Source organism: Arvicola amphibius, chromosome 3 (genome assembly GCF_903992535.2).
Source record: "Arvicola amphibius chromosome 3, mArvAmp1.2, whole genome shotgun sequence".
In the NCBI taxonomy this organism is placed as follows: domain Eukaryota; kingdom Metazoa; phylum Chordata; class Mammalia; order Rodentia; family Cricetidae; genus Arvicola; species Arvicola amphibius.
Genome location: NC_052049.1, coordinates 10335656 through 10359589, shown reverse-complemented (window position 1 = coordinate 10359589; position 23934 = coordinate 10335656). Strand labels below are relative to the sequence as shown.

The window sequence follows — 23934 nt, the reverse complement described above, 5'->3', positions numbered from 1 at the left end:
AAAAGTAACACCAGTTTACCATCAGAACTTTCATTGGACATCTTTCTTTCCAAACAATTTCCTCTGACACAAAAACATCTGCCTTACTGAGAAGTTGTTTGTACCTCCCAAAGGCACATGCTGAAGCTCCCAGTGAAACACACTGTGTAACAGATAGAACAATAACTTGGCTACTTCTCATTATCAACAGTTATAGTCTTCAGAGCATCACAGTTCCCCTTGGTTCCAGGGGCCCAAGGGTTCTCCCGGATTGTCCCTGGAGAGCTGCAGCCCTGAGGCCCCAGAGAAGGAGCTGCGTGCACACCTGTGCTGCCTCACAGCTGTCCACATGGGTGTCTCTCACAGACTTGTCTCCTCACACACTCTGACAGGGATGTTATAGTGCCGATCATCCTCAGCTATGAGGGTCACCACTGGCCAGTCCTTGGGGGGGTCAGTGGGATAGACTGTGATGAACTCCTCGGTGTTATACTTGGACAGCCGGTACACCTGGATGGTGTGGCGAACAGCATATGCAAGAAGGAACATTTCAACCTGGGAAGGAAAAGCAAGTGAGTGTTCTGAGGGGAGTCACAGATGGGGCCTAACACCAAGCTGTACCCATTATCCCAGACAATGAGCAGCAGTGGCTTCGCTGCAATCTTCCTCCTCCCCTCTGAACCTAGTCAAAGGAGGGGCCATAAAGAATGGAGTGCATTATCTGATAACGTATACTTGGAATATATTAAAAATGCTCCCAAATCAACAATTAACAATTTAAAACTGAATGAAGGACTTGGAAGACGTTTCTCCAAAGAAGATACATGAATGGCCAATAACCACATTAGATCATAAGCCCTTAGAGAAAAGCAAACCAAAGCCATAATTATATCCAAGAAAACTTAAATATAATCAAAAAGACAGATTACTGCTCCATGAATACAGTGCTTTCTTTGGGAGTGATAAAAACATATGGGGACTGAAAATGTACTGTCAATTAATCAGACGTTAAATGGTTTATATTCTGTGAACTTCATCTCAATTTTTAAAAGGCAGTAAAAACATAAGACATAGAAAAATGGAACACAAACTGCTGCTGGGATGTAAAACGGGGCAGGTGCTTCTCTTTTTCTTCTTTAGCAATGCTACGGATCAAAGTCAGGGCCCAATGCATGTTATGCAAGTGTTCTGGGCCCCATGCATGGTATGCAAGTGTTCTGGGTCCCATGCATGGTATGCAAGTGTTCTAGCACTAAGCGACATTCCTTAAAATGTCACAACATTACCAACTGCCCACAGCAATTCTGCTCTTGGACATATACTCAAGAGAAACATGTACACACACATACAGTCAATAAATATCCACAGCAATTAGAAACTACCCAAATACTCATCAAGCTGATGAATGAGTAAAATATGATATTGCCATACAATGTCCTATTATCTAGTTATTAAAAGGAATAAAGTGCCAATGCATTCTAAAACATGATCCATCTTAAGACATGCTAAATGAAAAACCCAGTCACAAAATATCACATACTGTATGACTCTACTGCTAAGAAGGTCTAAATAGGCAGCTCCATAGCCAGAAAGAAGATACTCTACCTAAGGTTGGAGGAAAAGAAGCCTGAATGGGTTTTGGGATTCTTTATGGAGCTCCAACATGGCCCAAGATTAGACTCTACTGCTGGTTAGAATGCTTTAAAAGGAAGAATTAATGGTACTTAAATTATATTTCAAAAGGGGCAATTTTTAAAGAGGATGCAGCATTGTAGCAGAGCTTGCTGGGTCTCTGAAAGGACAAACTTCAGCCTAGCATGTAGACCAAGTCCTACTGGAGTGTTTGCCACACGGTCTTTGCTACAGTTCAGGGGCATTCTGAGCACAAACAGCTATTTTAAGTAATCATAAATATTGCTGGCCTAGCAATAACCACCAGTCTTTTACTCTTTCTTACTCCTTAAGGAAAACAACAGGTTTCATAGATGTCTACCTGCCAAAAAGACTCAGAGAAACTCAACTTGACTCTATTTCTGGAAGCATCAGTCCTGATACTTTGGTCTTTTCAGGAAAAATTAGGCACAGGAGTCCAAGAAAGGTAGCAGGTTAAATTCAGAGCCTTGTGTTACTTTAATGGTTAGCTAACTGCACATATACACACATACACACACGCATATACAGTATTAATATTTTTTAGAGAAATGACATAAAAAGCGGAACATAAGGTGACTTGACTTTTGGCTTAGAGAAGGGTCCCAGTGCACTAGGAAGCTACACAATACTCTAAATTTAGCTTCTACCGAAGACCAGAGCTGAGAGGCTAGGCTTTCCTGGTACAGCAGCCAAGACTAAACAAGCACTTCAGATGGCTCTACCTGGTGCTTTATAAAGTATTTTAGACTGCCAGAGTCAAGAGAACTACATCACTTTGCAGAAGCAATCCTAGGACTGTGTAAGGGTCGGGGCTAACCTCATTTCCCTCCCCTTGAGAAAGGAATGTATTTAGTGACTAGCTTCTAATAAACAGAATGAGGGATAAGTGAGACTGGGTATCTTCCTCCACACCAAGAGTAGCCCTACAGAGAAGGGCCTGTACGGTGAGGAATACTCCTTCTGGCTACCAAATGAAGAACTGAGATTTCCTGCCAAAAGTCATGTGTGTAAGACATGCAAGCAAATCCTCCAGCCCCAATCAAGACTGAAGCCTTAAAGCTCACGAGATGCTGGACCAGAAGCACCTAGGTAAGCTGTTCCCGAACTGACCTACAAACTGTGAGATCCCATTTGGTGGCTAACAGAGATAAAATACTCTCAAAGGCACAACTCACCTGTTCAAGGCCACCAGTGTGTCCCACCTGGTTTAGGTGGTTCCTCAGTAGCTGTCCAGGGTCACTTGATGTGTCTCGAGCAAATAAGAGCACAGAAAAAAACGGGACTTCCTTTCCCTTCTCTTTATCATCATAGAGTTCGATGGCTCTGTTTAGCATTAGGAATTTCACAGCCTCATAGAGGCTGTACTCCTCATCTTCATTTGTGAACAGTTCATCACAAGCCACCTGCCGTGCTTCAGCAGTTGTCATTTCAGCCAGGCGCGCCCACTGCAATAGAAAAAGTTGTCACAATTAGAGTTTTGTTCTGAAAATCCCTGGCATACTTCTGTACCATGAGAAATGCTTTTCAAAAGTAGGGGACCATAAGACATATGCTGATGCGACGAGCTTCAAGTTCTCACTTCACACAAGGGCATTCTTCAGACTACATGAGCCCCTTACTTAGCTTCTCCCCTTGTAAATGTGAAACAGAAGTGCAACACAGTAAGAGAAGCATGGGGATGGGAGGTGGAGTGTGGACTCCACTCACTTCCCAAGCAACAAGAACAACACAACAATCAGAGGCGGCTGGAAGAACAGGGTCTGAGAGTGATGAAGACAGCTGTGGCTTCTACACCTGGAAGGGGTTTCAGAACCTCACCCCCAGAAATACACACGGAAGTCTCTGAAATGGAAGACTACAAGGAAGACTATGGGATCTCCTGAATACTGGTTTATTAAACTTACCCCTAGGATGTCTTAAAAATATACATGGGTGTTTAATGAATAAGTCCAATAAGAAATTCTTGATTCTTAATTAAAAATAAGTTTTCAGATAATAGGCAAACTCTTCCAACGAACAAAAAAACATTGTAAATGTGTACTGCTAAGATACCATGAAAGAAAAAGATGTCACTATAAATACCAGTCTTTATGAATAAGCATTAATTAGCACTGCTTTCAAACACTAATCCAGACCAGACTTTAAACCTAAGAGAAATGTTAATGACCATGACCATCTGGAACCCTCTGATCTTCACAGCTGGAATACATTGTCCACATCTCCTACTTTCTAGAAGTAGACCATGGTTCTGGCTAGGAGCAAGACTCTAGAGTCAGAAAGTCATGTTGCAATTAAGACTGGCTATGCAGGGTGGCTTTATCAACTTCCAGGCTGACCACAGCTATCTGACTTTTTGATTGTAAAGGTAGAGCATCCCAAGTAACTTTTAGTGCCAAATATGACAAAGAGAAGCGTGACAATTGCTGGCACAGATTATTAAAGAGCAATTTTAATGTTACTGAAAATTGGGATCACATACACATTTCCCCAAAGAAGGGCCTAGTTACAGTCAACTTACACAATAAAACAAAACTAAGTTTCACCAGACCCAAAAAAAAAAAAAAAAAAAAAAAAAGATTTGCAACCTCTAGCTAAGCTGACAAACTCACCACTCCCTCCGTCACAGTGCTGCAGTCTGTCCTCACCACTCCCATGACAGCAGCTGAGTAAGTAGGTGCAGGCTTCTAGCCCCTAAACACTACACATTACATTCTAGTAGACAAGGAGAATAACCGTGCTCTTATAGCACACTCTACCACAGAAAGGTAGAAGTATATACACAGAGCAGGGAAAGGAAGCGTACCAAGTCCATACAACTCTTGGGATGGTTTCAAAAGACAATTCACTAAATTGATTTACCAAAAAAGAGTTTTGAACATGCTAGGTGGTGTGGCACATGCCTTTAGTCTAGCACTTGGTAGGCAAAGTCAGGCAGATCTATACGAGTCAAGCCTAACCTGGTCTACAAGAGCTAGTTCCAGGACAGCGAAGGCTGTTACACAGCGAAACCTTGTCTCAAAAAAACAAAAACCAACAAAAAAGACTTTTAAACACATATGGGCAGACACCTAAAATAACTGGAAAGAACTTCATGAACACACAAGTGGCCACTGAGAATAGGAATGCATGCTAAAGGGCTGGAGAGACAGCTCACAGTTAGGAGCACTTGCTGCTCTTGCAGAGGGTGTCATGTTGGTGCTCACAATCACCTCTAACTCCAGTTCGAGAAATCCAACATCCTCTTCTGGTCTCCATGGGTACCCATATGCACACACACTCACATAAAATATATCATTAAAGAAAGGAACATGGGCTAAATGATAACCCTGAAACTTAAAAAATATGACTTAGAATAAAAATTATATTTATTAAGGTTTCTTCTGAAAAAGATTGTGTTATCTGACATACTTGTATAAAGCACCACCTCTAAGAATACAGAACGTTGGTGCGTCTCCATTTTACCAAAGACTTTATGGAAAGAATTTATGTCTTTTAAAGTTTTCTTTGTCAATGTGCATGCAAGTATATGTGTGCACATGTGTAAGGGTACAAATGTGTGCATACATGTGGAGATTAGGGTCTCTCACTGACTCAATGGTCAATGAGCTTCAGGGTCCTCCTGTGCCCTACTCTACAATACTGAGATTACAACCATGTACCGCCCTATCAGGCCTTCGTACGTGACTTCTGAGGATCAAACTCAGTTCCTGGTCATATATTTTACTGATCACACAATTCCCTCAGCCCTAAATTATTTTGTCTGAAACCAGCAAATTCTGGCTTCTAAAGAGAATCAAGAGCCAAAAATGAACCTTCTTTCTTTATAAACTTAAAGAAGAACTATGAATAAATAAGCCTAGAGCATTGAAATCTTCTGGGGAACAAAAGAGGAAGCTTTACACGCATCCGAGACAGAATCACACGGGTCAGACCTTCCTCCTCAGCAGGGCAAGGGACTCCGTAATTTTTTCAACCAGGTCCTCACTCTTCCCATCAAACTTCAGTCCAAGTTTCCATTGCTTGATCCAGCTATACTTGTTTATCAGCTTTTCTGGTAACTGGAATATCAAGAAACAGAGATAAAGAGATGTCAGCATTGCAAGACATCTATGATGCAACCTGAAAGGGAGACAGCACAAAGCCTTTATAAAAAACCCACCTTAATTTCCAGAATTAATTACTGCAATTATCATATGGGTTCAGGATGGAGAATCTGAACCCGGAAGTCACAAAATCAGAAAGTATTGCCACACAGATGGCTGTTAGACTGAATGCTTTTGATTCAGATCACAGGAGTGCAGCCTGCAGGACACCACCCAGAGGACATAACAGGCAAACAGGAAGCTAAGCTAAGGAAGTCCCCACACTGGGTCTTCACAATAGCCACCTTGGCTTCTGAGCACGCTGGCAGGCAACCTTACTGCTCATCAGTTCTCAGCTAGGTAATTGTAAGCACAGAGGCCCATGGTCAAGTCAAAGCCTGACCCCGGTGAGACAGCAAAACCTAATTTCTGACACTAAAAACACAAGATCTGTCTGTTAAGCAATATTTACACACATATTCAATCAACACCAAAAGAGGGAAAAGATGAGTGAGATTCAGCAACAATGGCGGATAAGGGAGCTGTACCTTCCCTACTTATTGATAGAAGGACAAGTACTCTTATGGTCCTTATTTTTTTGTTCTTGTTACTGGACTATTTCATTTTTCCCTGCACATCAATAAAATTTGAACTCTGAAAGTCACAATCTGATCAATGAGCTCATGGGACACTATATTTTCCCAACAGTCCTGGGTGTGTCAGGCTGGGTATGGGCATGTCACTGCACTGCGAAGACTTCACCTCTGTGGTCCAGTGAGATGGCGCAACAGGAGAGGCAGGCATACATGTGCACACAACAGGAGAGGCAGGCATACATGTGCACACAACAGGAGAGGCAGGCATACATGTGCACACAACAGGAGAGGCAGGCATACATGTGCACAAACAAATGTAATTAAAATTTTACAAGTAAAGAGAAAGTGAGATTTCATCCCTGGAGTAAAGAAAAAAAAAATCACATTCCCAATGTCTTATGTGGAACTTGTTTAACAGTAGTAAACAGCTTAAAATGAGACGTGTGTTCAGTGCCACTGGGATCTAAGACTCAGACTCTTTCATGAACAGTAATTCTGATTGTGCTTTCCCAGTCTGGCACAATCGTGTGCAACTAAGAAGGTTTTGTCTCTATAAAAATGAAAACCACAGCAGCAGTGCTCTGCATCACTCAAGGGGGAAAGACATGCAGTCACTATCATCTTATGATGAAGGACCACTCAGAATTTAACATGCCCTCAAGTGGCAATAGAGTGAAATTACAACTCAGCTCCAAGAACTACAATCAGACAAAAAGTACCTGTTCCAAAGATGTGTGAGGTGGAAAAGGAGATGAGGGCAGCCCAGAGCAGCTAAGGATGCTGCACCACTGGGCGGTCATCTAAAATACAGGCGCATCAATCAACTCAGTTACCTTTGGGGGAAACCGGCTAATTTCCTCACTTCAGTCACTCACCCAGTCAATCTGCCAATCAAATGTTAACCAAGTCTAGGTGCACACTTCCTGATGCAGGAATCTTGGAGAAAAGTCCACAAAATAAAACAGAAAAGAAACTAGCAGGTTAGCAGGCCAATAAGACAGTTCAGTGGGGAAAAAGCTCTGGCTATATAAACCTGCTGTCCTGAGTTCAATCTCAGGAACCCAAGTAAATGTAGAAGATGAGCAAACTCCAAAGTTGTCCTCTGACTCCCATACACTCACAATGTGTATGGAAGCTTGCATGAATGCATGCGCGCGTGTGTGCGAGCACACACACACACACACACACACACACACACACACTTTCTAAGGAACTATTATGAAAGAACAATGGAGTGGATTTATTAGGAAGAAGTAAATATAACTTGAAATGCTTTCATGAGTCACACAATGGGGTCCACATAAATCACCATTCCTTTCTAGTAAGCACACAAGTCGGCCTTCTGTTGGAGTAGGAGATGCAAGAAACAGACTGGCCAGGTGGTGGCGCACATCTTTAATCCCAGCAGAGAGAGTTTGAGGCCAGTATAGCCAACAAAGTGAGTTCCAGAACAGCCAGAGCTACACAGAGATTCTGTCTCAAATAAACAAAGAAAGAAAAAAGAGACTGAAGCAAAAAATGATGACAATAAGAGTTTAAGAATACTCGGTAGCTTAAGCACAACACAGCCTGTTTTCTCTAAAATAACTATAGTCTTGATAACATGACAATTGCAAGTATCAAAAGCATCACCCCAAAATGAAAGACTTTAGTGTCTTTCTCAAGCAAATGATGTCACAGGTTTCACCCTTTCAGAGATCTTTAAAATACAGTATACTTAAAAGCTAAGAAGCTTTGTCCACCCTGAATCTCCAGGTTGAAACCTGACCTGCTTCAAATGTGGCACTTAGGACATTATGTGCACCAGAAGCTCTCTGAAAGTATAAAACTTAGATTCGGTTTCAGATAAGCCCAGAAATCAAAAAAGCCCCACAGAGGTAAAGGTTCAAAAGAATCAATATGATTTAATAATAATTTTCAAAGTACTCTTTTGTTTTTAAAAGTACTGTGGGCAAAGTCCTCTTGGAATAACAACATTCTAAGAAGAAGGCATCTATATCTACTAAGTTATAGAACACACTCATTCCATTTACTGGTTGTACTGAAAGCACACAGCTCATGCCTGTGTAAGAAGCCCAGTGTGACAGGAACAAGTCAGCCCGCACATATTCACTCATCCACTACGCTGGCAGTTTAACTGCTACTCCTAGGAAATCCTCACTGGTAAGGGCTAGAGCACACGGAAGTAACATCTTTGCCATGTTCTCTCAGCTAGACCAGCTGGCTCACACCTGTCACACCACAGGCAAGAGACTGAAGCAGAAAGGTTACAAGTTTGAGGCCAGCCTGGGCTACAGAGTTAAAACTCTGTCCACCCCCACACTCCAAAAAGTCCTTCATGTCACATGTAAATAAAAACCAGCAAAGCCATGTGAACTAGTGCCAGGATTTACAGAACTTCCTTTTATAATGCACCACACAAAATGTCGGCATGTGCTCTTCTTTGTATCAGGACACCTGGAGGCAACAGATCCCAAGGACTCTCTACCATGTGGCAGATTTAAAGCACTAAAGACAACCAGCCCACATCAACACTAACATTTCACCTTGGAAAGAGGATTTGTTTTTGATCTGCATCTAAAACCCTGGCTGGACTCCAATAATCAATTATACACCCTACTTAATAGAAATAATAAAGTCAAGTTGTTTCTATGTGCTTTTTCATGAATTCTAAACATCTGGACTCTAATTCAGTTTAATTGTTTGTATTAAGTTTCATCGTTTTTCTCTTCTGGAAAACACTGGTTATTTCTGGTCAATTTTTAATATATGAAATCATCTTAGATGTGCAAAACTGAACAAGTCTGAAATCACGCTGCATATTACACCGTCCCACAGGATGAGCAGAAAAGAGATGTCTTCTCACAAGAACTTCATGAAACGCGGGGATTCAGATCCATGCAGCAACATACCAGCATGAGCTCTGGGTCCTGCAGCCAGAGGGGCAGTTCTGTGAGCTGGCTCATGGCCTGAAACAGCGTGGCCCTCAGCGCACAGTAATTATCACCACGAACTCGCCTTATAGATGTGAATTTCTGAGAAACTTCCTCGTAGCCCTTGGGAGAAAACATCAAAGAGTTCAGATGGTGATTACTGGCTTGAGAGAGCAAGGAAAGTTCCATTCCTACAGAAAAAAAAAAACTGTCCTAAATCATTGGGAAGTGGGAAACAAGAATAGCTCAGGCTTTCTTGTTAGACACTCAAATCTCGAATTATAATTCCATTTATTTTAAAATATGCTGTATGAAATCTCAGCATCTATAACAGTGGTTCTTAACCTTCCTAGTGCTGTGACCCTTTAATACAGTTCCTCATGTTGTGGTGACCCCAACCATAAAATTACTTTGTTGCTACTTTATAACTGTAATTTTGCTATTTTTATGACTCATGATGTAAATATCTGATATGCAGGCTATCAGATATGGCACCCCAAAGGGGTTGTGACCCACAGGCTGAGAACCGCTGATCTATATCAAATGCAACAGAGCCGACATACAAACTAATCATCTAGCACTAGCCACTCTTCAAGGCCTCCCTAAGCCACTGAGGGAGCACTCGTCATTCACTGGTGAACACTCAGAAAGGTTTCATTTGTGGTTAATTAATACCAAATGCTTTAATAAAAAACAGGAAAAGGAGGGGCAGACATGCAGTATTTCTATCTCCAGAAATAAAAATAAACAAAATACTGAGTTTCGTGTGTGTGTGAAGGTACGTACATACAGGCATATGTCACTTAGTGATGGTAATACATTCTGAGAATAAGTCGCTAGGCAATGTCACCACTGGGACACAGAGTGCCCTTGCACAAACCTAGCTGGTATATCCTACTATATACTTGGGCTGGATAGGCTCTTACTGAGTATTAGCAGGGCCATTGGGCTAACAAGACACAATGAACAAAAGAGATTAAAGTCAAGCAATACACTCAAGAGATACAGTGAACATGAGACGTATAAAGTTGCTGCTGGCATCAGGGCACACTGTTGTACACAGAAGAGTGGCACAGTCAGCTAACAGCTGCTGTGACTGCATGACTGGCAGTCCAGGCTTGTTTAAAACAGCATCGTGACAAGCTCGGAAGTAATGCACCACAATCTGACACCACAACTACATTGTCGGGTGATAGGAAAGGTTCAGATCCACAGCATCTTACAGGTCTGAACCTGCACATAGTCATTATTTCAGGGATGGATCTAACTCTTTAAAAAAATTTGGATTTATAAACACTTCCAAAAGAGTATGCAAAACTAAATACAAGTAATTAGGCAAACAGGAACCGACATAAAGTCAAGAACTGAAGTTAGTGGCACTGGTGACGGCCACCTCCCACCACCACTCTCGGAGCGGCACCTCTATGTGGGTGCTTTGATCGGATTACTGACTGGTCACATCTTTCCCTGAAACCAACCCCAAAGAGGAATGATTCTCCCATGCATTTTCAATATGGTATATATGGTATATATGTGAGTATCTTCATTGCTGAACTTTAATATGCCAATGGTTAAACCAGATCTTTGGAAAAGATTGCAACAGAATAAATTACTCGTCAGTGAAGGCATTTCTGGGCAGGTGAGAAAATAGACTCATGGTCCAACTCAGTTTTCTGGGCGGGAAGTTGGGAACCTGAATACCTGATAGCATGGTCAGCAGGCCTCTAAAAAGGTGAGTCTTTCACCTTCAGCAGGCACTAAAGTCCAATTCATATACAAGAGCCTAGGGTACAGATTTACAAGAATTAGGGCTGAGACTGGCATTTTTCTCTCAGATTTCCAAGAGGTAAAAAGCATTTGGGGACCTGAGGTGAACCCTAAAAGATGAATAATATTTTCTTTAAAAAAAAAAAAAAAAAAAGCTATGAGGGAAACTAAATAAATTTTGAAAAAGTTAAAACCCTAAGCAAAAAAATTATAGACTATTTTTCTACCAAATATGATTTTATCAAATATGGGCTAGAGAAATGATTCAGTGGTTAAGAGCGCTAGCTACTCTTCCAGAGGACCTGGGTTCAAACTTAAGCACTCACGTGACAGCTCACAATCATCGGTAACTAAAGTCCCAGAGCCTCTCTGGCCTTTGAAGTCATTGCACACATGTAGTATAGACAAACGTGGTAGCAAAACACCCATACACATAAATATAAATAAAAAAATCAAAAAGAGCCGGGCGGTGGTGGCGCACGCCTTTAATCCCAGTACTCGGGAGGCAGAGGCAGGTGGATCTCTGAGTTCGAGACCAGCCAGGTCTACAAGAGCTAGTTCCAGGACAGGCTCTAAAGCTGCAGAGAAACCCTGTCTCAAAACACCAAAAAAAAAAAAAAAAAAATCAAAAAGATTAGTATTTCTAAAACACAAGAAGTATGTTCAAATTAAAATGCAAATAATCCAAGAAAAAAGTAACAAAAGATAGAACCTTAAGTACTAGGTAGGAGTCTGACCCTGCCAGGTCTGTAGCTCACAAATAGTCTAACAGCCTGGCGGTGGTGGTACACGCCTTTAATCCCAGCACACGGGAGGCAGCGGCAGACGGATCTCTGAGTTCGAGACCAGCCTGGTCTACAAGAGCTAGTTCCAGGACAGGCCCCAAAGCCACAGAGAAACTGTCTTGAAAAACCAAAAAAAAAAAAAAAAAAAAAAAAGGTCTAACAGAGGCAGGTTCACATGGTTTACCCTCCGAATAAGCAATGCTGGATGCGGATACACACATTCTATAGGTAGAGCCCAGAGGGCACACTGCAATTCCACAACAGCGCCAGTCTTGGGAACTATGTTAGTGTTGCCAGTCTATGCAGTGGAACTAAGTGAAGGTAGCTCCTGGCACACCTTAAATGAGGGAAGTGGGTCAAGATTCCTCTGCAAAGAGAGTACAGGAGAATTCTGCACCCTAGGGTTTAGACAGCATGTGTCCAAGCACAGGAGGTGTAGAGTCACCCCTGCCTGTCCTTCAGGCTTTCACAACACCAAGTTAAGGAGGGCATTCCCAAAGGTCTCAAAGAGAACCACCACTGGCTGGCTCAATTCTCAACACACAGCTGTGTTATCCAAAGACAGTTCCTGAAGAACTGATGTTGCTTCTATATTAATATTCTGACTTCAAACAAGACCTTATCTTTGCAGTCTGTTTCCTCATCTCTAAAATTAGAACTCTAATATTTACAGCATTGCCTTATTATAGCAGTTGTCTTAACCAATGTCAAAAAACATAATATGATATGTAACTTATGACAAACGGTTTGAAGAACTCGTGCACCTTGGCTGTACCTTTTTCATGCACGTGGCTTTCTGAGTATTTCCCCTCCATTCTTTCTTGCAGTAGTCCATGATATCCATCTCAGGAGCCACACTTAACCTGGGTTCTGCTGAAGAATGAAAATGGGATCAATCAACAAACAATGCGCCAGAGTATGGACAGAAAGGCACTCAGAGGCGTCCACCCTTCACTCCTTACTTTCTCTAGTCTAAAATTTCCTGAATCCCACCACTGCCCATGCCTCTAACCACGGCCCCCACCACATCACCTCCAGTAGCCAGACTGGTCTCTCAATGGGACCCCTTGTCACCACACCCTCCAGACAGTTCTCCACACAGCAGCTACTCAAGCCTGTGTGGAGACTTAAATCCTGAGTCAGGCAGCAGCCCTTCATTGTGTACTCAAGAGTACTGCAGGAGCCTCCCAGCTCACACTCATCTGACCCACGGTATCTATGAACCCTTTTATAATCAGAATCAAGTATATGAACCATAAGAAAATGCTTCCACCATTTTTCATATTAGACAGAGACAATACCCAAAAAATATATTTGTATTTACCTAAAAGACTATAGTTAATAAGCCAAAAAGTAACAGAGCTCTTGCTGTTGGCTAATCCACAGACTTCCTTTGATGTCTTCCAAAACTAGCACACCTCAAGAGTAAACAAATGCTATCAGTTTTTTTTTTAATACCTTTAGGGTCTCTTCTCCCCTAAGACTCTTCGTGTGTGTGCGCGTGTGTGTGTGTGTACTGAGGATTAAATCAAGGGCCTTAAGTAAGATTTTCTTGATTTAACGGACGAGGTTTGATGTATTGATACATACCTATGACTAGGTGCATGTTTGTTATGACAGTCTGTTATTTCAAAAGGAAAATAGGCAAATTTTTGGGTTCATCTTGGCTTTTTTTTTTAAACTGTTAAGAACATAGATATTAACAATTGTTTTAGGAGATGAACTTAGAAGTACTTCAGAACACAGCAAGCCTGCATATCTAGTATGTGAAATAAGTGTTTGATTCAATTCAACACTTATTCACTGAGTTCTAACCGTGTTGAGCATTGTGCCAGAACTGGGAATGTAAGGATAGTGAACACAAAGATCCCACCCTAAATGGACTTTCTCAGGAGGAGAAAAGACCAGTGGAAGCCAGAATGACCAAGGAGCACCAAAGCTTCCCTACAGTTTTGGAAAGCAATTTGTTTTTAAAGTATATTATAAAAACTGCCTATTCAAAAAGAACAAAAAATAAAACACCCTCACTGTTCATTTCTTAAAGAAAAATCATTGTTTTTCAAAAGGGGGAAATAATCTCTGCACAAATAACACAGGCGTATTTCTGCATGGAATACATCAGAGATAACCTAGAAGTGAGAGAGACCACAAATCACTGTTGCACAACCAACCCTCAAATAATGACCTTTCATCTCTGAAATTCAAGAAATAATTTTTAAGAGGCTGCTCAGAATGAGGAAATGCTCCCCCCCACACAGGAAGAACTTCTAATGCGCAGTCAGGACCCTTTCTGGGCCAGAAGGTCTTGCCAGACAGGGGTGTGAGCCTGGCGAGAACGCACTCTACCAGCAGAGGAAAGGCTTCCAGACAGGAAGGCTCCTTCCAGCCGTCCTCTTCTCTGACCCCTGGGTAGGGCTGGGAAATCCTACTATCTCAGGTCACAGGGTAGGGCTGGCCTGGGGCTCTTATAAAGGCAAGACGCCAAGGCAGAAGGCTGGTCCTGTCCCGATTAAGAGTCTGCATGAGCTGGGAGGCTTGGGGAAATGACGTACTTGCACAGCTACAGCAGAATGATAACCTGAACTCCACTGGGCTACCGTACCTGGGACGACACCAGCAGTCCCCACAGGCTGACTAGACTAGGAGATGGAGGCACAGGACGAGACAGCTTTGACCTCGTCAGCTCACTGAGTACAATACCCTCTTCTGACTGTAAACAATACAGGCTCCTATTGCTGCTTTCAGGAAGAAGACTACTTCTACAGCCAAAACCAAAAATAAATAAGTAAATAAGTAAATAAGTAAATAAGTAAAGTAGTAAAGTAGTAAAGTAGTAAAGTAGTAAAGAAGTAAAGAAGTAAAGAAGAAGTAAAGAAGTAAAAAGCCAAGTGGTAAGAAGGCACTCAAGGAAGCAAGATCTGGACCTTATGCATCACATAAGTGATGAATATAATAATCATACCTCAAAGGGTAAGAACAAAACTGGGACTCCTCCAGGAAGCTGGGACTCTCGGAAGACAGACTAGGATTGGAATCTCAAAATTCTTCTGCAATGGGTCTGGTAGGAAATAACCTGGGTTTTAGGAGCAAACAGTTTCTGTCCCAACTACTGAGCATGCATGAAAGCTGCCAAGGACAAACGTAAACCTAAAAGGTCCAACAGATCTTTGTTTATAAAGCTGGATAGGAGGTCAAGGCCTGGAAAGCCTTTCTTTATGGAGCGATGTTAGATGAGATTATCTTTTCACCAACAAAGACCAACCACTTGGTCTCTGTCTGAGCTCTGCACTGCAAGAGGTGGTACTGCTACAGGACACTAAGGAAGACCGATAGCTCAGCAGGACTGAGCCATAAGGAGCGCTGTCAAACCGAAGCTACATGTCACAAGACTCACTGAAAAGTCTGGATGCCTGTGTGCGGAACAATGCTGGACAACAGAAGAACAGGAGGTTCTACAGCATTAGCACACGACGGGTAAACACACAAGAGCATGATGCCCCAACAGTATTCTGTGCCCTGAGTGATTTGGAGCAACACCCTGTGGAGGCTGAGCATCCTATGAAGTTCTAGGAGGACCACTATGACACGTCTCTGCCACACTGGGAAGTTGACCAGCTCTAGAGTAAGACTCAGAAAACATCAAAACCTTATGTATCCTAATTAGAACAAAGCTTTTGTTAGCCAGTTCTCAGAAACAGCGGACATGTGATGACACAGCAGTGAGAAGACAGAGCACTCACACACACTCTGTGGAGCTCTCCTTGGTCTCTGCAAAGGCCGCCTGTAGCCTGGCAAGATCACCCCAGGCCAGGGAGCCAGGAGCAGCACAAGGCCACACCAGGAGCACTCATGGGAGTGAGAAGAACAAGTCTGACAGAGCAGCACCCTGTGTACAGTCACAAAATGACTGGCGCTATTTTGCTGTAGTCAATCAGATTACAAGGCCTTCTTCAGACAAAGATATGTGTATAGTTAACTTCTCAAAACATCTTGCAATTGAAAATGAAAAGGGTATTCACATCCAAACGGTTGTAAGGATGTAAAGAAATAAACTGAGAGAAGGGAGAGTCAACAGATGCAGGGAAAAGTCTTCCCTAAATCCATGTCAGCCAAGTGGGTGATTCATATGGAAGAGACTGCATGTAGGAGAGGACCTCCTAGGAAATACAGGCCACATACATTTCATAAAGCAGATATACTAATCTAACTGAATTTTCTATAAACAAAAAAAGTCTACAAACAAAACAATTCCAAACATACCTGATATCCCTCTTTCATGTATTAGCAATTCTTTCTCCTTTTCTATTTCATCTGCAGCACGGTACATGTCCTCCTCGCTGAAATCACACCAAAGTAGATATTTTCAAACTCTGTTCACTGACATTTCCCAATGTGTGATAACATATAGCTGCTATGAAATGCTTACGACACAGAAATAACTGTTTTCACATATAGGATGCCACAGTAATAAAATATGGGTCCTAGAATGCCAGTGTCTCTACCTCAACACTTTCTTCTGCTTCAGAACCGCTTCCTTTAAATGAGACCATTCATATATCAAAGGACTCCAAGGCCAATTCAACTAAAATCGATTAGCATGCATCTTAATCGGTAACGCTCCTGAAATGATTCCAAATTCCAAAAGCAGAAATAGTGCTAATAAAATAATTTACACAGGAAGGTCGACTATTCTAATGTTACAAGCAATTCTGACAGCAGCAACTCTAAAAACATGAAAAGAGGGAATCAATTTTAATAAGCCCCCTAAGCTAAAAACCCTCAATGAGGCTTCTCCTGCTCCCTAAACCAGAAATGCTGTTATGTTCCCACAAGCTTTGATTGCTACCACTATTCTTAAAGAATATAATCACTTCTGGTAACATACTAAATATTAGGAAGGGGAAAAAATTCTAGACAAATATAATGAATGGGGCTTCCACTTTGAAAATACCTCCCTTTCCTTGAATATTTAGAGGCCTGGCTAGAGCTACCTAGCATGTTCCAGCTTTAGGATTAATACCAACACCTCAAAAATACTATTAGCCCCAAATAACAATAAAGGGAACAGAACACAGCTATCTTCTGAAAGTGGGGACATGGATGTGAAAAACTGGGGCGAGGCAGAGGAGCAAACAGTGCAGGCAGGGAAGCCCAAGGCTGCTGGAGGGGCAGCTAGGCAAGGCAAAGAAGTAAGCCAGGAGGAAGTCGAAGGCTCAGGAACTGGAAGAAGTCCATCTGAAGGAACAGCAACACACTGAGCTTAAAAATCAGGAGATTCCACATAAGGAGCATGCAGACCTCCAACTCCCCATATTTCCCATGACAGTGCCCCATGCTCACAGCAGCCTGGGGGAGAGGAACTTCAAACATAATAGAATCCAGGAAGGAAGAGGTGCCAGGCTCAAAGAGAAGGAGCCAAGTGAATGAGTATGGTACTTCTGCTTCTGATCTCGTTATCTGTGGGCATGGCCTGGCAGGCAGAGCTGGGAGACAGAATAGCAGACCAGGAAGGACAGACGAAGAAGGGTGCCAGAGAGTGGACTGCAGTGGGACTCTAACAAGACCCTTAATACAATCATCCAGTGTCTCCCAACTGTGAGAGAACAGATGTCTAAATCTGCACCTTGTAGATGTGGTGGTATATGCTTATACTCCCAGTACTCAAGAAGGTGTGGCAGATCTTGATGTCAAGGCCAGCCTGGAGCATACAAAAGACCTTGTCATTCATATATATGAATACTCATACACATGAGTTATATATGTGTGTGAAATATATATAAATTATATATCCACCACTTCCCTCCAGCACGGATTTGATAACTGAACTCAGCCCAAAGAGTCACAACTGCTTTGTACTTTTACACCTGCGACTTCCTACAGGTGTTCTCTCATCCCAACAGGTTTGGAATCCTGTCTCTATCCTACCACATCCTGACACATGCTGTGTGGGCCCACCCTCTACAGAGAGCAACACTTGCTATGGGCATTCAAGTCAGGCTGGCAGAGATTAGTTACCATTTACCTAGCCCTTATTACCTCTACACAAAGCAGTTACTTCATAGGACTACTGTTGAGAAAGACATATTTAAAATGAGTACTCAAAAAGGTTAGCTACTGTTAATTTTCATTTACCCACTGATATGTACTAACAATCTGCCCAGTGATCATTTCTTATCCTTGTTTTCCCTAGTGTGTACGTATGTATACATGTAGCAGTATGATGGTAAGAGAACAAGTATCATATGTTCCAGTGACATTTCAGGCAAAAGGCATGTCGTCACCTACAGAGCTTGCACCAAAGTTAAAAGCAAACAGATGCATGGGAACAATAGATCAAAGGCCAAAAATAAAATATGACCACGTTTTCATTCTTCTCTCATAAATTTAGTAACATCTTTCTGTCAAACCCCCATCAGAAAAATTCTGATTCTCTAAAACACAGTCATTAAAACAAATCACTTTTATATATTTAAATTCTCAGAAGCTGTCTTTGGACAACACTTCCCCAATCTTACCCTTCGCTTTCTCAGCTTCAATGAGAAGGCTGGCAAGAGCTGTATGGTCTGCGGTTCCTCTTCCAGCTAAGTTCTAACCGCCTATCAGATATTTGCATTTCAGGCAAATTCTGTGGCCAGCCTGTATGAACATTTGTCTCCTCTCTGGTCCTCTGTTCATAGTTTACAAAATAACCAAAATCATAATCACAACCCCAGTGCCCAGAAGAGGCAATCCAAAAAAGTGTTTTACAACTACAAATTCCTAGAAGGGCCAATAGGAAAAGAATTTTAAAAAAACAAATAGCAGAACAGTAGAGGTGAGTGCAAAGGGAAGGGCAAACAGCACAGGAATGGTGGCAGTAGAAGGCAGTGTTCAGGACACAGTTCTCACAAGAGGAGCAAAGCAGAAGCTGCTGACAAGCCCACAGTTCACCCAGATCCTTGCACCAGCATTTGCTCATTTCCTTGGCCACCAAAGGCAAGCAGTAATGTGGGCCTTTTAGAAAGACCCAAAGCTGTGTCCTTGGAGAAAAGGAAAATGTTAATTCTAAGGAATGACGATCAACACAGCCAGAAAGGAACGCCTGTGACAGCAGGATGGAATATCCCTGCACCCAAGGGTGACCAGGAAGAAACAGCACTGCCTAGCAGGCCCCATTCTCTGGAGCTCACTCTCTAGAACAGCGAAGAATGAAATAAAACGGCTCCATTCAGACTCTGCCTTGGGGCTTCATCCCCAACACAGGAACAGAACAAAGCCATGGTCTTGATGTTTTAAGAGCCAACATATTACACTGAAAACAACTACAAAAGGAAATAATATTTAAAGCTGGGAACGTGAAGCAGGTAGAGATCTGGTTTTTTGTTTTTTATGGGAAGGGAAGATAAGGAAACAATGCGAGGAAAAGGGATATTAAGATAACGTCACCGATGCTGACAGCTCAAAAAGGATGGTAACCGTTACTGGTAAAGATGTGTCCACTAAGAACAGAGGCCACAAACCCCACAGGCTCAGAAGAGCATCACAGCAAAAACTTCTCTCCTAGAAACATGACAGCTATAAAATAGTAAAGAGAAAAACAACCCAATGTCCACACATGCTAGTTACTTTTAAACTGTGCAGATAATAAAATGATAATAAATCCTAACGAGAAATAACTAGCCCCATGGCATTATTTGGAAGAATCTGTTTTCAAGTTCCATAAAATACTACTTACCTATTTTCTCGTGAGATAAACTAGTTTACTCTGAAAGCAACACATCAAATTGAGTAAGCTAATAGCTAGTACCTATTACTCAGCTCAGAGGTTTCTAGATCAAGAAATTTTAAAGGTGTGTGTGTGTGTGTGTGTGTGTGTGTGCGCGCGCGCGCGCGCGAGCACATGTGTGTGTCTCCACCTTCAGAGTACTGGCATTACAGAACCAAACCATTAAATGCAATTAAGACTTGTTTGTAAACCAGGCCATGGTGGCACACACCTTTAATCCCGGCACTTGGAAGGCAGAGGCAGGAGGATCTCTATGTTTGAGGCCAGTCTGGTCTAGTTCCAGGACAGGATCCAAAGCTACAGGAAAAACCCTGTCTTGAAAAAACAAAGAGAGAGACTTGTTTGTAAATGCTCACTAGTACAGACAAAATAATATTTCCAAGAAAATGGCAAGTTAAAGCAGAGCTCAGTGAAGCCATATTTTCAATTTCTGATTCAAGTCATGAAAACAATTCTAATTTATATATACAGCTTACAAGACAATGTTTTGCTTTAAAAAGATGTATTTAAAATGTTTTCTTCATAAGAAAAAAGATTTATTTTGATTTTACTGTTTTATGTGAATGTGTGTTTCCCTGAATGCATGTCTGTATGCCATGTGTGTGCCTGGTACCTGAGGCCAAAAGAGGGTGTGAGGAACCTAAACCAGGTTCTATACAAGAGCAGCAAGTACTCTTAATTACTAGCCATTTTTCCAACTCCCAAATAGTATCTTAATCACTCACCAATAAGAATGTGTGACCAAGGCACCCTTAGTTATCTAAGGAAAAGAACAGAGGATGGAGTTCTGCTCAGGTCTGAACTGGAGCCCTGCAGTTCATACATAACTTGGTCTGTCCCTAGAAGACTAATGCTCAGGCCGTATTGCTGAGACAGAGTCAACCAGTGTGACGCCAACATGTCTTCCTTCCCACACACACACAGGAAAAGTAAAGACCACTCAACCTAGCCTTTTTCCACTGTTCAGTGACTGCAGATAGGGGTAAACAATGCAGCAAATGCAGGAAAGTACCAGCACCTAGGCCAAAATCCCACCCACTTCTGCAAGTGGACTTTCCATGTCCAACTCATGCCGCTCCATGTGACTTCCAGAAGTGCATCTTTAACAATGAGGTCTGGAGACCTCCTGGATGATTCCTGACGTAGGTTCTTCCTCGACTGAGGAAAGGAGCCAGGCTCCACTACTACCCCACCACTACACCTATTCTCACCCTGCTCTCTGAGAAGTAGACTAGGCAAGGGCAGCAAACACAGCACAACAGTGGCCCTGGCGGTCCCTGAAAACAGCTTAATACTTGGAGGACAGGGGGTGCTCACAGAGCCTTTAAGAATCCATACTGTAGTGCGGAAACACAAGCTCGCCCTCAGTTTCACAGGGCTTCACAGACTACTGGTACCCCTCCCCGCATAGCCCACCCACCATGAATCCCAGATTCAACTCCAGTTCCGTCCTCAAACAGACTGACAGTGCATGGGGCAGTCTGAGAATTCGCTAACCACGTCTAGTGTGGTGTAATTGTCTAAGGGTACTCCACAGATGGAGCAGAAACCAAACATGAAAGGATTCGAGGCCAGGGCTGGGGTGGTAAGCAGAAGGTAGAGTGAAAGAGAACTGTAACATGAGTGGCCAGGGATCTTGCAGAAAGGCAATTTGTCTGGTCTTCAAAGGGGACCCCAGGTTTTCCTGTGAGACATCCTTGGGGCTTGTTCAGCTAGCAGTGTATACATGTGGTTTATGGTCCCTCTTCCCCAGGCTCGCCCTTGTGAAATGCAGTGAGCTTACTGGACAGAAATCAGCGCAGCCTGTGGCACTACAGCCAGCCATCAAAGCCTTCAGAGTCACAGCCCAGACACATAATTCAGCTGCAGGAGACTGGCGATCATTTGGATTCATAATTAATTCCCCCTCAAATACAGTAAAAAATGACTCCATAGAATATCTCAAAATATATCTAGTCTTGCTGTGTTCCCTATTTTAAGGTGCAAATATTTCAATGATTCTGAGTGGAAAGAAAGATCTGACCCTAGAGTTCAAAACAGATTTCTAAAGCACATTTTAAACAATATTAATCTAAATTTACACTCATATATTAAGATGCATGTATTACATATGCATCTATTATACTGTGGACTATGTAAAGTTTCTATGATGCAAGACCCCAAGAACACCTCACAAAGAAAAATAGCCCAATTAACTATCATACAATGCTGATTCAGGCAGATGGAGAGGCCAGTGGTATGATGTTGAAATAGCAACATTTTTAAGTTACACTTAAGCCTCATTTCTGCACCTGATGAAGAGTCAAAGGAGAATGGGATAATTAAAGGCAACACAGACATAAGGAGAAAGAAATTAAGCTAATAAAAGCACAAACTACCAACATGGAAGTGGTAAAGTCTGTTGTCTGTATAAATCATGCCTCTGTTGCTAAGTCGGTCAGGAAGTAATGGGGGGTGGGGGAGGGCACTTCTCACCCAAGCATCCAGAAACTTGGTCTTGAAATCCCCTACCTGTGTCTCCCTGGACAAACTGCCTGCAGAACGTGCAACCATTTCCTCAGTGTTAGGTGACAAATGTAGGCTTTCAGCTTCAGGACTACTAACAGGACTATGCTGACTCCTTCCTCTGGGATTCATTTTCCAAGGTGCTCGTGAGAACCGCAGTAAAACTACGGAACAACTATGTGGACTTCTGGGAATGGGGTTCTGGCCCCAAACGTTCAGGGGTCATTCAAGCCATGTGAGACTGCTATGGCTGAGCTTCCGGGCATCTAGGGAAGGGCGCAGGACAAGAGGAAGGCAGGCAGCAGGAGCAGCTGGGAACCAACTTGGGCCCAAAGGAAGAGCAGAGGCAAGAGACATCCTCGGTCTCAAACCATATATAGTCTCTACATGGCAGCCATAGATTAGAACAAGTCACACAAACCTGTATATGGAATTCGATATAAAGAAAAATAAGTGTCCCTATTTAGGAATCAAGACATTTCATGCAAAAGCCAGGATATATAAATTCATTAACAACAGAAGACCCAGCAACTATGCCCGGAGCTCAGAGAATGCTGACCCAGATAAAGAGCTAAAAGCTCTCCAAGTCCCAAAGCTAACTGCCAATGTCACTGTTTTAAATTGCCAGCCTAGCTCAGGGAGAAAGTTAAGGCCTCCTACCCTAAATCCTTCTGCAATCACCATTAACTCATTACACGAATAATTACTACCACACTTGGGTGCTCAGTAAATAAAAGCGATCAAAGCCCACCCCAGTGCACCGCGCAAATGAGCTATTATATCACATCTTCATTAACAAGGCTTCAAAAGACCCTTTTAGGAGATTAAAAGCTCTGAGGGTCCATTTAGATACACCTTACGACTTAAATTTTGGGTCGATAAGAAAACTTGTTGGGGGCAAAAGAGATGGCTCAGGGGTTTGGTTCCCAGAATTCACCTGGTGACTCACAACCATCTGTAACTCCAGTCCCTGGGGTTCAACACCCTCCTCTAACCTCCTCAGGGACCAGGCACTTAACTGACATACATGCAGGCAAAACATTCTTACACATAAAAATAAAAAAAAAATCAATCGAAAAGAAAAAATTTAAAAAAAAAAAAATCAGTCAAACTCGCTGGCTGAGCTTTTAATTTTCTAAGTCCAGATGCATATGCAACCGTGCCACGAACTCTGAAGTGCAGACACATCCAGCTCACGCAAAATGGAAACGCTCTTAGGCCAGTAAGTCAGCACTGATTTTTTGTGTGAATTTAAAAGCGATGGGCGGAGGGGACGCCCTACCAGGCTCGGACGGGGTAAAACCGAGAAGGCCAGCCTGTGGGCAAAGTCTGTCCAACAGGTACGACTCTCTTCCCAGGGCGAAGACGTCCCGAGGCGGTTCTGGGGCTGTGACAGGGGCGACCTCACTTCCTCAGAGCTAGGCTGGAGGAAAGGGCTCCGGGGAGTGAGTCGCTCATTAACGAAGACTCCCTTCGGAGCTCTTCCCCGAATTCCAGGAGCTTTCCCTCACTGTAAGGAGGGACAGCTGTCACAGCAGGAGTGGGGCGGCCCGGGTGACCGGGCTGTGACAGGCTTGGCACCCCGACTCCGTCCAGCTCGCCTCCTGCCCACGGCAGCCCCGCGCCCTCGCCCGTCCCGCTCACTCACTGCTCCGCCGGGCACCGCATCGCGGCCCGGGGCTGCGCGCCGATCACCACCTTCCCGCCCTCCCGCGCCGCGGCCCCCGTCTCGCGGGCCGGCGTCTCCGCGCAGCTCGCCCCGGGCCACGCTCCGGGCTGAGGCATGGTTCCCCGACTCATGGGCGGCCACGCCGGGCCCTGCGCTCCGGCCAACTGGAGCCGTGGCTGCGCTGCCCCGCGCGAGGTCCG

The 23934-nt window shown here is 43.1% G+C and overlaps 1 protein-coding gene across 2 annotated transcripts; it reads right to left on the bottom strand.

Moving 5' to 3' along the window:
- On the bottom strand, positions 1 to 23934 carry Otulin (OTU deubiquitinase with linear linkage specificity). Of its 2 annotated transcripts, none has more exons than XM_038324201.2 (7): positions 23714 to 23934; positions 16056 to 16132; positions 12571 to 12668; positions 9223 to 9366; positions 5565 to 5690; positions 2808 to 3077; positions 1 to 534 (listed from the first exon to the last, which is right to left on the bottom strand). In XM_038324201.2, exons 1-7 carry the CDS (start codon positions 23863 to 23865, stop codon positions 340 to 342), a joined length of 1062 nt encoding a protein of 353 aa, XP_038180129.1. In that variant the 5' UTR covers positions 23866 to 23934; the 3' UTR covers positions 1 to 339. The 2 variants fall into 2 exon arrangements, with proteins under 2 accessions (XP_038180129.1, XP_038180130.1); XM_038324202.2 differs by having other exon boundaries at positions 12571 to 12665.